General features: G+C 41.3%; 1 protein-coding gene across 5 annotated transcripts in view; it reads left to right on the forward strand.

Annotated features, from left to right (window-relative positions):
- The window catches only part of AKAP9 (A-kinase anchoring protein 9), a 687299-nt gene extending 674415 nt beyond the window's left edge, over positions 1–12884 (forward strand). For all 5 annotated transcript variants that reach the window (XM_029588843.1, XM_029588844.1, XM_029588845.1 and 2 more), the window contains 5 exons: positions 5113–5345; positions 5858–5943; positions 6681–6813; positions 7593–7720; positions 12202–12884. In XM_029588843.1, coding sequence (XP_029444703.1) covers positions 5113–5345; positions 5858–5943; positions 6681–6813; positions 7593–7720; positions 12202–12245 — 624 coding nt within the window. In that variant the 3' untranslated portion in view covers positions 12246–12884. The remainder of the gene's footprint in view (positions 1–5112; positions 5346–5857; positions 5944–6680; positions 6814–7592; positions 7721–12201) is intronic.
- The last annotated feature ends 250 nt before the right edge of the window (positions 12885–13134 follow it).

Consider the following 13134-nt stretch of genomic DNA (forward strand, 5'->3'; position numbering starts at 1 on the left):
AAGAGCTAAGCATGCTGCACGGGTATATGTAGGCTGACGTCAGCTTTGAAATCTGACTCCATCTTCCATCTGCTATCAGGAGAGCACAATACCATAGGTCCTGAGTCCATCTATCTACACTAAGGAAAATGAAATTATCAGGTAAGTAATTTCTCCATTTCTGGACTTCGCATACAAAGCAGATATTCTCAGAGAATCACGAGCAGGAAAACAGCTGACATATAAGAATAAAAACATTTTAGTTTTTCAGGATTACTCGGTTAAATTAACCTTAAACAGGAAGGAGTTTTCTCCTGCGTACTCGCATCTATACAAGCTGGGCCTGAGACGGCACTATTATACCCTGCGCGCCTTCGGGTGCATTTGCCGGAAGGAGTATGATGGATTTACATGGCCAGGAAAGCATTACAAATGGCAGAACAGTAAGAAAAGAAGAAGAACAGTGCTCAAGACTGATATTGGTTCTTGTTTCTATTTGATGCCTATGAATCAGTTTAAATAAATCAAACTGGACAAAAATGTCCCATCACCGCTCATAAATCAAAATCTATCTATTATTTGGCGCTGACTTTGAACAATATGTCAGACTAAAGGAAGATCATCAAAGGAATCACGCTTTTCAGAAATGACCCACGGATTACAGCACAGACAGATATCCCTTGAAGAAGGACAGTTGGTTTGAAACGCGGTCACGTCGGGACAGTAAGCGGGGCTGGTAACAACAGTGTGAAAAATTGTGGGGCAAGCGATTTAGTAGTCTTAGAAGTTTCAGCCATTTAATTTAAATTGCACTTGACATTGCACTTTAAAGAAAACACAAAAGGGAGGTGGTTGGAGGTTGATGATTATAGATAACAGCATTTAACAGTGCCAGGAGGCACGTATAATTATATGAAACCAATAACCCCTTCCTAAAAACATTATTAAGGTGCTTTGGAAAAGATGGTGAAAAACAGATGATGTGAAATATTAGATTACCCGTTAGGGAATATGAATGGTTGAAGAAGTTTTTAGAAATAAATAATAGATTTTGATTTATGAGCTGTGATGGGACATTTTTGTCCAGTTTCATTTATTTAGGTTGAATATCACTGTAAGTGGTGGAGTGGTTAATGTATGAATCAGTTTAGCCATATGAGGACAATAGGGTGTCTACTGGCTTACTCTGGATGTTACTCATCTGTGCTATATGTTTGGGGATTTCCAAGCCTGGCTGATAAAAGTGAATTTAGCAGACAAACTTTAGAAGTATTAGTAATGGTCAAGTTACAGCACTTCTCTGTACCGGGAGTGCAGGGATGTATTTCCTGGATGATTTCAGCAGTGTGGAACACTCGTGACATATAATTTTAGCCATATGAGGATAATATGGCGTTTATTGGCTTACTCTGGATGTTAATCATCTATGTTGTATGTTTGTGATTTCCAAGCCTGGCTGATAAAGTGAATTCAACATAAGAACTTTAGAAGTATCAGTAATGGTCAAGCCACAGCACTTCTCTGAACCAGACGTGCAGGGATGTATTCCCTGGATGGATTCAGCAGAGATCTGAAATGTGGAACACTCGTGACATATAATTTCTCTGTAATGGGAACGCAGAATAGTACTTTTGCTTTTTGGAATGTTTTAACTCATAACCTTGGTCACACAGGCTTTGATCAAGGGCTTCTTTTTTCTTTTTTTTTTTAAAGCTCTGGGGAAAGTTAGCACTTTTTATTTCAATTTTTATAGATATCTGTACCAGGGAACTGACTATGTTTGAATGGTAAAAGGCGTATGTGTATGGAGGTAACCTCGGAATATATGGGATTAGAGGGGATACTGATGGAAGAAGGGGGGTGGTGAGGGGTCATAAGGGACAAATTATAGGATTTTGTGCAGATAGACCTCATCAGAACCAATTAGACATCTATTGGTCAGACCCTGGTGGGTTCCTTAGCTGGGGAGAAGCCCACTACTATATGTCGATTTTATTTGATTGTATTAATTTTTGTATTCACTCATGAATATGCCTAATGGGAAGCTAAAATTAGTATCTTGGAATGTCTGTGGGATAGGGTATCCCATAAGCACTATAAAATCCTCTCAGAATTAAAGAAGCTTTCGACGGATGTAGGGTTTTTACAAGAAACCCACTTATCAGGTTTAGAGCATGAAAAACTTAAGCGTGATTGGGTGGGCAAGTTTTCTGTTCCTCGGCAACTACTAGGTCTGCTGGAGTAGCGATAGTGTTTCGTAAGCCTGTGGTATTCAAGTTATTCAAGAAAAGGCAGATCCCCACAGCCGATATTTTATTTTAGTAGTGGAAATGGGAGGAAGTAGGATGACTGTGTAATATATATGCCTCCAATACTTATAATCATGAGTTTTTTCTTCAGTTGGTGCAGACATTAGTCTCCATGTGGGAAGGGCCTCTGATTCTGGAGAGCGACTTTAACCTTACAGTGGACCCGGAGCTTGATAGATCAGGCCCCACACAAGGAACACACATGAGTTTTAGGAAGGGAATTCCAGTTCTGCTTTCGGAATTACATCTCATAGATTCTTGACATCTTTCACCCTGAGGAAAGGGATTTTACCTATTTTTCATGGGCACATTCCACTTGGTCACAATTGGACTATTTTTTGTGTTCCCAGGACCATATTTCTTAGGTGGAAGACATGAGAATTGGTAATATAAAGATATCAGATTATGCCCCAATTTGGCTAACTGTGAATGGCTTGATGGGTCACTCCTCATGTTCATCATGGTAATGTCCCTGTTACCTAGCCACAGATGTTGCCTTTCAAGAACACCTAAGACAGTGCTGTGGATGCATGGGCTCTCATACGCTCCATCGCGTCTGTTATCTCTTTTTTTGCAGCCCTCCTCCGGAGACGGACATCGGCGAAGACGACCATGGCTCCCCTGCCTCCAGCTGCCCGCGAAGATGGATGCATTGCACGGGCGAAAGCGGCCTCTGTGCGTGCAATTGGGCCGCTCAAGACGTGATGTCACATGCCGTGACGCCAAACGTCGTGATGTCACGCCTTGAGCGGCCCAATTGCACGCACAGGGACCGCTTTCGCCCGTGCAATGCATCCATCTTCGCCGGCAGCTGCCTCCAGGAGGCAGGGGAGCCGCGGTCGTCTTCGCCGATGTCCGTCTCCGGAGGGGGGCTACAAAAAAAGTAAGTCACTTCGTTGCTTTACCCTGCCAGTCCTCTCTCCCCTCCGCCCGAAGCAAGGCTGCTTTTCGCGCCTTGCTTCGGGCGGAGGGGAGAGAGGACTGGCAATCCCGAGCGTAGGATTGCCCATCCTCTCTCCCCTCTCTCTCTTGCAACTTTTTTTTTTCGCTTTTTCACTTTTTTTTTTTTTTTCGCTTTTTCGATTATTTCCGCTTTCGTTGCTTCGGGAGGAGGGGAGAGGACTGGGGCTGCCCTGGAGACCAGCACCCATGGACGCAGCCAGGGCAGGTGAGCGGGGTCTGGGGGAAAGTTTGCCGCCTACCCTTACCCCTGCCTCTAACGCAAGGGTAAGGGTAGGCGGTAAGTTAGCAGGTTAAATGCACGGCAAAACGGCAGGGTAAAAAAGCGATAGTCGGGGCGCGCGTTACTGTATGGGAGGGAATAGCTAATTCGATTGTTTACATGTAATATACATGCCGCGGGCGGAAGGGGTTACCCGGTGATTTAAGGACGCGGTAAGAGTGGGTTAAAGGGGATAGTGTATCGCGGGTTGGACTAATGCGGCCGAAAAGTGGGTAGAAAGCGGGTTAGGAGCAGGGTAACCACGGCCGCACTTTACTGTATTGACCTGTTAGCCAGGTAAGTAGTGCTTTTTAGACTTATCCAGCTGTCTGACTTAGCTGGATAAGTAGCACATTTAGGACTTATTCGGCTACGTATCGACTTTGTTGCTGCTTAGCCAGATAAATCAGAATTTATCCAGATAAGTGTATTATGTATTTGTGCATTTTTTTTTACATGTTTCAGGGTACATTTGTGCACATTTTATAATCTGCATATATCATATAAAAATCGGAGTAGATTTCTATGCACCCATACACATGAATATATGGGCACATGCATCTGTTTGAAAGTGATCCTTCCTCTTGGGCAGTGAAATAACTACAGTACCTGAATTATAATGTGCCTTGAGTTCAGATTTGGAAAAGATGAGTGAGTAAATCTATAATCCAAGTCCACAAGGCAATAGAAGATGGCAAAACATTAGTTCATTTCATAGTGAAGAGGTTGACCAGCAGAGTACCACAAAAATCAGGCCCTTTTATTCAGCATTTCCATAAGTAGTATTGCAGACAAGTTAAAAGGAATGGTATGAGTGTTTCCTATTATTTGAATGACCTTGCCCAGGAAGAACCAACAGCAAAGTACCACTTTTGCTGGGGGAAAGTTTAAATTGTTCTGAATCCCGTCAGTGGTTTTTTGGGGGCAGTGTTCACTTTCAGGGCGTTCCCAGGATTTACAGAGTTGTGTATATTATATATGACAAGCACTAGCAGAGATGTGAGGTTATGTACCACTCACAGCAAAGGAGACGAGCAGAAAATAATGCAGTCTAACAGCTCTGGTGGATACCAGTTAGTATAAATGGAATCTTCTGTACATGCTAGTGAACAAACTCTGACACGTGCAGAATGGCACCCGAATGAAGCATATGCAACTCACTGGGCGTAACTTATCCTCCCAGATCATATAACTCTCCTTAGGAATTCGGCTGTGCAACTGGGAAACCGACTTTCTTACAGAAGGCCAGTTGTTTGCCAAAGAGCAACATTCTATTAATGATATTTTCCCTCCCATTTTTCATTTCGCTGAAAGAAGAACCAAAGAATAAGTAAACCAATAAGAACACCCATTTTGCATGACTGTCCCTTTAGGTGTGCATGGGGTTTATGTTTATAGGTTTATTGATTTAATAAATCACTTTTCTATAATAATGAAAGCGAAGACTCTTTTGGCTCTAGAACTGAGAGTCCCCCATCTCATTACATCTCACCTGCTTTTTATGTAACATATGCCATGTAGTTATTCCATGCTACTTACTTGTTTTTATTTGCTTTCTTTGCACTGTATTTATTTCTCGTCTTGTGTTTTTTCTTCAACTAGCGAATTTATGGTAAATACCTAAGATCTGAGAGTTACAGGAAAGCTCTGATTTATCAGAAGAAATACCTGCTTCTGCTGCTTGGTGGATTTCAGGAATGTGAACAAGCTACACTGTCTCTTATTGCAAGAATGGGTGGGCAGCCATGCTACACGGACCTAGAAATCATTACAAATCACTCGCGAGCTTTTACCAGGTTCCGCTCTGCAGTCAGAGTATCCATAGCCATTTCAAGGTAAATTGTAGACTCTAATATTGCATTGTATACCAGCTTTTTTCAGCTGTGCACAGCCACAGGTCAGGAAAATGGATGCTCGTTAATTGAGCTTCCCTTTTTCTAACCTGACCGCCGCAGTGTTTTCTGCTTTTCTATACACTTTTTTTTAGGCTGCTTACAAATCAGTGCCTGCTCCGGGCAGGCATTAATTTCTGAAGGTAAAAATGTGTGCGTTTGAGCGCACATTTTCTTTTATTTTTTGAATTGGGGGAGAAAAGTGAATGGCCTCATCCACATGCCTTTGCTTGTGATTAGCACTGTTTGGACACGCGTTTTGGATGCACTAATCTTCTTATAGCATAAGGGGGATGGGGGCGCGCTTCCAAAACCTGCATCCAACCACGGGTTAAACAGTGCGCTCAGCTAAGCACACTGTATTGCATCGGCCTTACAGTGAACCAAAAAGAAAGATGGAAGGAAGTTTAGAAGGAAACGGGTGTTTTTCTAATGAGAACCATTATTTTTTGTAGAATGAAATTCTTGGTACGCAGATGGCAGCGGGCGATAGGTGCCAGCTCCATAACCTCTAATAGGAATGACTTTGGACAGAGTTCAGGTAATGTAAAATCTTCTCTATGAAACCAAAGCTTTTACAGATTGATCTTTTCAAAATATTACTTTTTCTAAAGCAATAACGTATACCTTGTGAAGTGTATGAATTGTACATAGATAGGGGGAAGGCAATGTCCAAAGGCACCTTATCAGTAGCACCTTTGCAAATTGCCCGCCCTGTGTGCATTTACATTTACGCATATGTTGAACATGTGCATAAACTTGTGTGCACACCAGGAGAGGTGTTCCAGGGGCACAGCCAAGACAGGCTTGGGATTTACACATAGACCTTTTACTTTCAAAAATCATGCACATAAATTCCAGTGCAGAAAGTGCCCATGCAGGTAGCAGGTGCAGGTTTGCAGGTTCTTTATCTGGTTCCATGTTCAAAGGGATTTTTTTCCTTTTGAAAATTGACATAAAGTTTTCAGGCAGACCTTATCCTTCTCCATGTATTCTTATAATTGCTCCCATAGATAACACTTTCTGAACTGAAGTTATAGCTGCAAGATATCTTTAAATTAAGTACTGAGATAGGTGACTAATATGATTCCGAAGGATTAGGATTTTCTCTTGAATTTATTTTACCAGTTGTAGCTGAATGAATGTTGTATTTTTTACCTCTTAGATATAAACTGGACTATTTCTTCAGTGTCACCTACAGGGCCACCATGTATATGGTGATGTTTGCAGAGGTATACTGATTGGACCCTTCTGATTCTGGGTTTTTTACTGTTCTAGGTAATGAAGTGAGGGCAGGTTCACCTTACTTTCCTCCTGGTGGTCTGGACCTCTATGGAGAGCAGAGACTTTCATCAAGTAGATCCAGATCTGACCTGGAGTCTCCCAGATCCACTGTGACTTCCCAACATAGGTAACATTACAGCGGGTATTATGTGCAAGCTCTATTCTCTTACCCCAGGGCTATATAATTACCTTGGGATCCCAAGTCCAGATGGTGGTAAAGAAATAAATGAAAATTAAGGGATCGGGGGCAAGTAAATGGTGTTTCTTGGTTCCCAGTGAGTAAGTTGCAGAAAGAAATAAAAGGCAGAGCACCGAAACAAAATGAGTCAGTCAAAATTAGATAAAAGGGAAACCAGAACTATTTGTTGAGCTCCTTAATCATTTACAGGCCAGCTGGTAGCAGGCAATTATACTAAACACAAGACAGTATACATAAAAATAAAGGAAAGAGGAAGGAGGCAATAGGGCATCACCATGCTGGTTTATCTGTCACTCCAGGCTGGGACACTCTCGCCAGCCCTAAGGCAGAAGACTACCTGCTAGTGAGATAAAAATACATCCATCTTTTCTGTAAAGACGGGGAGAAGGGAGGGAAAGTCAAATAGAAGATTTCAGAATACATAGCAGAAAATACAGTGCTGACAATACTGGGCATGGTTAACTAGATCACAGTTTGAGATCGCATAGAAATGATCAGAAAAAAAACTGCGAGAATAAATGACTATATCCCAGATGTTATTGCAGGTTCTGTTATGTTATATTCTTTTTATCTTCACAGCCACAACAAATCAACATGCGTGCGCCTAGGCCCCATCTATCCATTGTAGTTAGATTTTGATTGTGTTGCTTTATGGTTCTCTACAGCCTAAAGTTTTAAAGTATTTTTATGGTCTTCTTCTTTCCTAGGTATCAGGTCATTCCAGCTGATCTAAGTCCATGTTCTCATCTGCAAAATTATGATCCTGACAGAGCTTTAACAGATTACATAAATCGCCTGGAGTCACTGCAACGACGACTTGGAAGTGCACAGTCAGGTATAACTTAATTGCAGGGTTCACACGTCCATTTGCACTAGATGCAAAAATTTTGCATTAGCTGGACATCTGAATTTAAACTACAGTGTCTTTTTGAGGACTGGCCTAGTAGTGCATAGAGAAAATATCAAAGTGATTGAATCTAACTCCGAGTTCTGCTGGTGGTAAATACTAAATCACAATTTGCTACCCAGTTTTCCCTTAGGATGTCTGGTACTTTATTTTAGCACTGTCCATTCCTCACTGAGCACTAAGAGCTGAATGACATTTTCATTTTACTGTATTACAATGCCTTAACCAGAAATTGGGCAACAAAAGAAGGAATGAAAATTTAAAATAAGGCTATGTTACTCAATCTGCTGTACATACTTGAGTACTCAAATATAATAGTGTTTAGAACCAGCAGCAGGAATTTCAAACCAGCCACAAAAGGATGCATTGAAAAATCATTCATCCCAGAGAGGAAGTGATTTTGTTTTTGGCTCACAGTAGACTAGACCTGAAAAGTACATGGGATCACATGCTTAGGAAAGCAGTTTCTTACCAGAGCTCAGTTCTAGAGGGGACGGCAGCTTGGAGCAGCTATGAATTCGCTATATCCTTTGCTGCACTCTACTATGCATTCTCTGTATGTTAATTTCAAATATCAGTTCCCTGGCTCCTCAATACAGAACAAGTCCATGTGGCATTGCAAGCATTATCAGGACCTAACCTAGTGTTCTGACCCTAAATTCAACACCAAATTGGACTCATTTAGGTAACTTAGTGGGCTTTGATTTCATAACTGTACTTGCTTTAGCACTGTCTTTTCCAGTCTGCCCCATATAGGAAGATACACAGGAACCTTATGCTCGTTATACATTGCTAGCCACTGAAAACTTTCAGGCAGCATGGGTCTCTCTTCCATGGGCCTCTCAACCTTTAGGCAGCCTCTTCCTGCTTGCAGGAACACCCATGACTGACTACCATTTTACAGTCATCAGGCAACCAAACTCCAGGGGCCCGATATTCAAATGGCAGGTAGCTGGATAAGTAGGACTTATCCAGCTATCTAGCAGCTGCTGAATATCTGCTCACGTTCAGCGGCTGCTAGATAGCCAAATAACTTTGTGGGTGGGCAGCAAGAAGATCAGGACGGTGCTACTTAGCCAGATAACTTATCTGGCTAAGTAGCGATATATACGGGGATATTCAGCAGCAGAGCTGCTCCTTCTAACTTAGCCAGCCAAAATTTGAATATTGACCCCCTGGAAATAATTTTTTTCCTTAAAAGTTATTTAATTTCCAAAAAAATCTTTAAAAAAAAGAGGGAAAGCATTTTTTTTCTTATTTTTAAATCATGAAAGTTTGCAGGTCCTCAGTGCTGTTGCCAGATGCAAATTCCTGACTTGAACCCCAAAGGGTTTGAGTTTCTTTGATATTTGTAAGTAAAAGAATCACCAAAATTCCTAGAGGAGGGGGGTTGGGATTTTTTCCCCATCACTCCCCAGGGTTAAAGGTCAGAGTGAAAGATGTTCTTCCATCTGGGTCAAAGACTGGGAGGGAATTCTCCTCTGAGATTGAGCCCTTCAGCCACTCTTGGGGGCCAATGCAAAAAAAAAAGGGGGGGCGCCATGCTATATGGAAATTAGGGGGTAGCGCCTCCTTGCTAACATGAACCTCTCGGCGGCTGCCGGTATCAGCATCCGTTTTCATTACTGGCAGACGGCCGGTTATGAAAACCAATGCCGAGTTTACCAGTGTCGGTCATCATAACTTGGCGGACTGCCGAGCTTTGTTTGTTTTTTTTTTACTTAAGAAGTACAGAAAATCAGTTTTTTCTGCTTTTCTGTGCTTCTTTTACATGCGCTCAGCTATTAACACCTGCTCCAGGCAGGCGTTAATATCTGAGAGCTAAATGTGCGTCTGAGACACACTTTTTTTTTAATGTGGAGTGAATGAGTAAGCGCCTCAATCACATGCATTTGCATGTGATGAGCGCTATCACAATCCCCCGCGTCGGACGCATGTTAAATAGGCGCTAATCCCCCTATTGCATTAGGGGGTGGCTTAGCACTTATTTAACCCGCATCCGACTGCAGGTTATACAGTGCGCTCAGCCCCTGGGTGTCAGCAGAGTGCCGTGTACCATTCCTCCTTACCCTACAAGCCCTGGAGACTTGAGCACAGATTGCCCTGTGATTAAGAAATGGGGCTCTGCCCTGTTACATACTTGATTGTCTCTAGCACAATGAAATTAGCTGAAAATTCAGTTAAGTAAAATTAGCATTGTTTTTTTTCAACTTTCCAGAGCTATTTTTAATTAGCAGAGCAGATGCTTTGAAATAAGTCATAGGGGGAACGGCAGAGTCATGTGCCTGAAGAACAGCAAATGGTTAGGAAACATTGAAGGTGAAGATTCAGACCTTGAAATAGAATGCCCAGGTCTTATCACGTTTAATGCATGGTTATCACAAACAGGCACAGCTCCCCACAGTCAGGTTGATTTTAAAGCGAGCACGCATGCGTCCTTACATGTGCATATTGGCATATGAGCGAGGATACGCTAGAATTTTTAATCATGTTGCACTCATGCATGTATGTTTTAAAATGCACCAACTGTGCGTAAGTATGCTCCTAATTTTAAGAGGTTACTCGAGCAGAACTACAGCGTATGCATCTTCAATAGGACCATGTCAGCTTTTAAGCTCATATGACAATGAATTTGAAAACATGCTCGTGCGAGGCACATTCCCAGTTTTCCCAATTACTCCACCAGTTTGTCCAGTTAATAGTGAGGTCTTTCAGACCCATTGGGTTCTTCATTCTGCATGCTGCCCAGACCTGGACCTCTCCCCCTTTCTTATAAGCCCTAAAACTTGAAATCTGCAGACTTGCCTCTCCTCAGGAGCATCTGGAAAGTTCCGCAGATATCTAGTGTATGCACGCACTACGTTTCATTTTTAAAATTCGTAGTTGTGTGTAAGTCTTGGCCCCGCCCCAGAATGCCCATGCCCCGCCCCTTTTCAGCCCTCATATATATTTTGCGTCTTTTCAAAATTTGCATTGCTAGTGTGCGGCCCTCATACTTGTGTTTGTGAGCATTTTTGAGCCAGCAACGCTTTTAAAATCGACCTGTGTGAATATAGCTGAAAACTCTTGTCATGTATGCACTAGAGCAGTGATGGGCTGTAAACCAATTAACAGCTGCAAATGTATTATTGCTCATAGAAAACTTTGTAAGTAATCCACAGTGCTCCTTTTGCCATATCTTCTAAAGGAAAGGGAGCCATCTGAATATAAGAACTGGTGACCCCCTCCTCTAGTCCTACTGCTTTCTTGCTTCATGAATTGTCCATTCCTAAATTTCAGCTCCTGTTTTTCCTGCATGTCTTTCTCTCGCCATTCCTGTTCCCTTCTGCACGCTTCATTTATTTATTTATTTATTTGTTGAGTTTTATATACAGTCATTCGGTGGAGCCATCATAACGGTTTACAAAATATATATTTTCTTAACAGTTGTGCAAAAAGTACAACAAGGTGGATATTAAATAGAAGTTAAACAATTCAAGTCCAGAAAGTATTATTAAGTGGGACGAGGAGGGTATGTAGGTTCTGGTTGGAGAGAAGTTATTCTGAGGTTTTTGGATGAAAGTTCAATTGTGAGTTGGGATGATCAGACGTATGAAGGTCAGTGTAACATTTGCGAAACAATGTTTCATGCCTTGATCACTGGAATTGCCTTTGACTATTGTCACCAGTGATGCCCCATGTCTGTGCTATAGCTAAAGCTTCCCATCTACATCCAAAATCTATTGGTTTGAGTCTGTGCTTTCCTCACCCTCAGAAGAACGTTGCATTTAGGAATTTTTGTGCTCTCTCTCTCTCTGTTGAGCTTCCCTTTTCTTTTCTCTGTTTCCTTCTGTGCATGGCTCAGAGCCTAGCTGCTTGGATAACTCTCCTGTAATAATAATAATTCTGTCAGTCACCTGTTTCAAATACTTTGCTGGTTACTGGGCCATGTACACATCCATTTTAAGGTGTTGGTATTGACCTACATTTTCTATCACTGTAGTCCCACTCCCTTTGATTTCAGCATTCAAGATTACCATCAAGGCCAGTTAGCCAGATCCCAATTAGCCACCTCCATAACTTTCCTCCTTTAAGGAATAATCTTCAGTTTGCTGTTCATTCATCTCCTTCACTTATTTTCAGATGAGGGCTCAAAAAATAATCCATTTATTAGTGCTCTCTTAAGCTTCCTCCCTCATTTTCTTCTTCTTCCTCTTTTCCTCCTTGTTTTTGCATTCTGTAACTATTTCTTTGGCTTAGGTTCAGTTCTGTGAATAAATGCCCCATTTCAATGTCTTTATTATAGTAGTAGGTGCTCCCAAGTAATGTCATGACGTTTTCCCTTTTTGAGCTGTGCTGTACTTATAAATATTGCAGAGGAAACTATTCAATTCTTCCATGTATTTTCTTCATGTTTCTCTCTCTAACAGGGTCGACTACATCCACTCAGTTGCACTATGGCACGAGAAGATAATGCCCGTTCACCATGTGCAGTGAATCACCTTTTGTAAATCCGTGCTGCTTCTGTGGTTTTGTATTACGTGTACATTGTGGGGCCAACAGGAATACAGTAGTATGACTGTATGCAGATCCCTTGCAAGCAATCCAAGCAGACTGGAATTTATGTACTGTACAGCACCTGAGCTTTTTTTGTGTTCATACCAAATCAACCATTAAATTACATGTACATTTGTGGAATGCTAATTTAAATGATTAAATTATAATTGTGTATTTATGGAAGGGTGAAAGGATAACATTTTATGTATTATTGAATTGCTGAATGTGTAGCTTTCAGTATACGGAGGTCTCCATTCGAGGCTGCTGAAGTTACACTGTGTTCTAATATATTTGCTACTGGCATTGAGGACAGAACATATCACTTGTAGAGACCTATTTTTGTAATGGTAGAAGTTTTGGATTTTATGGGTATTTTGTCAAGGTATTGAAATAAAAATTAGTTCATCATTTTAACAATTGTATTTGTTGGATTGCTGGAACTATTTCCAAAGACATGTTTATGCCTTGTAGCACACATAGTCCTGTATATCATGTGGCAAAGGGTTTGTATAAATTTGATGAACTTTTTTTTTGCATATAAAAGGGATTCCCTCATGTCTCTTCATGCTACTTTCCTGTCTAACACCGATACATACATTTGTAATAAATTTCCATTTGCAGATGTAATTTCACATACATTCGCTATGCAATCTTTGCAAAACTGAAGTTCAGTTTTGAGTTAAAGCTTCACTAAGACAGTATAATTATTTTAAATCTTTTTTATTCACTTCATGAAAATAGTGCAATACAAATGGATTAGTGAATATAATATGTACCTTAAGTCATGTGGTGTGATTACTACTTGA

Source organism: Rhinatrema bivittatum, chromosome 2 (genome assembly GCF_901001135.1).
Source record: "Rhinatrema bivittatum chromosome 2, aRhiBiv1.1, whole genome shotgun sequence".
Lineage (NCBI taxonomy): Eukaryota > Metazoa > Chordata > Amphibia > Gymnophiona > Rhinatrematidae > Rhinatrema > Rhinatrema bivittatum.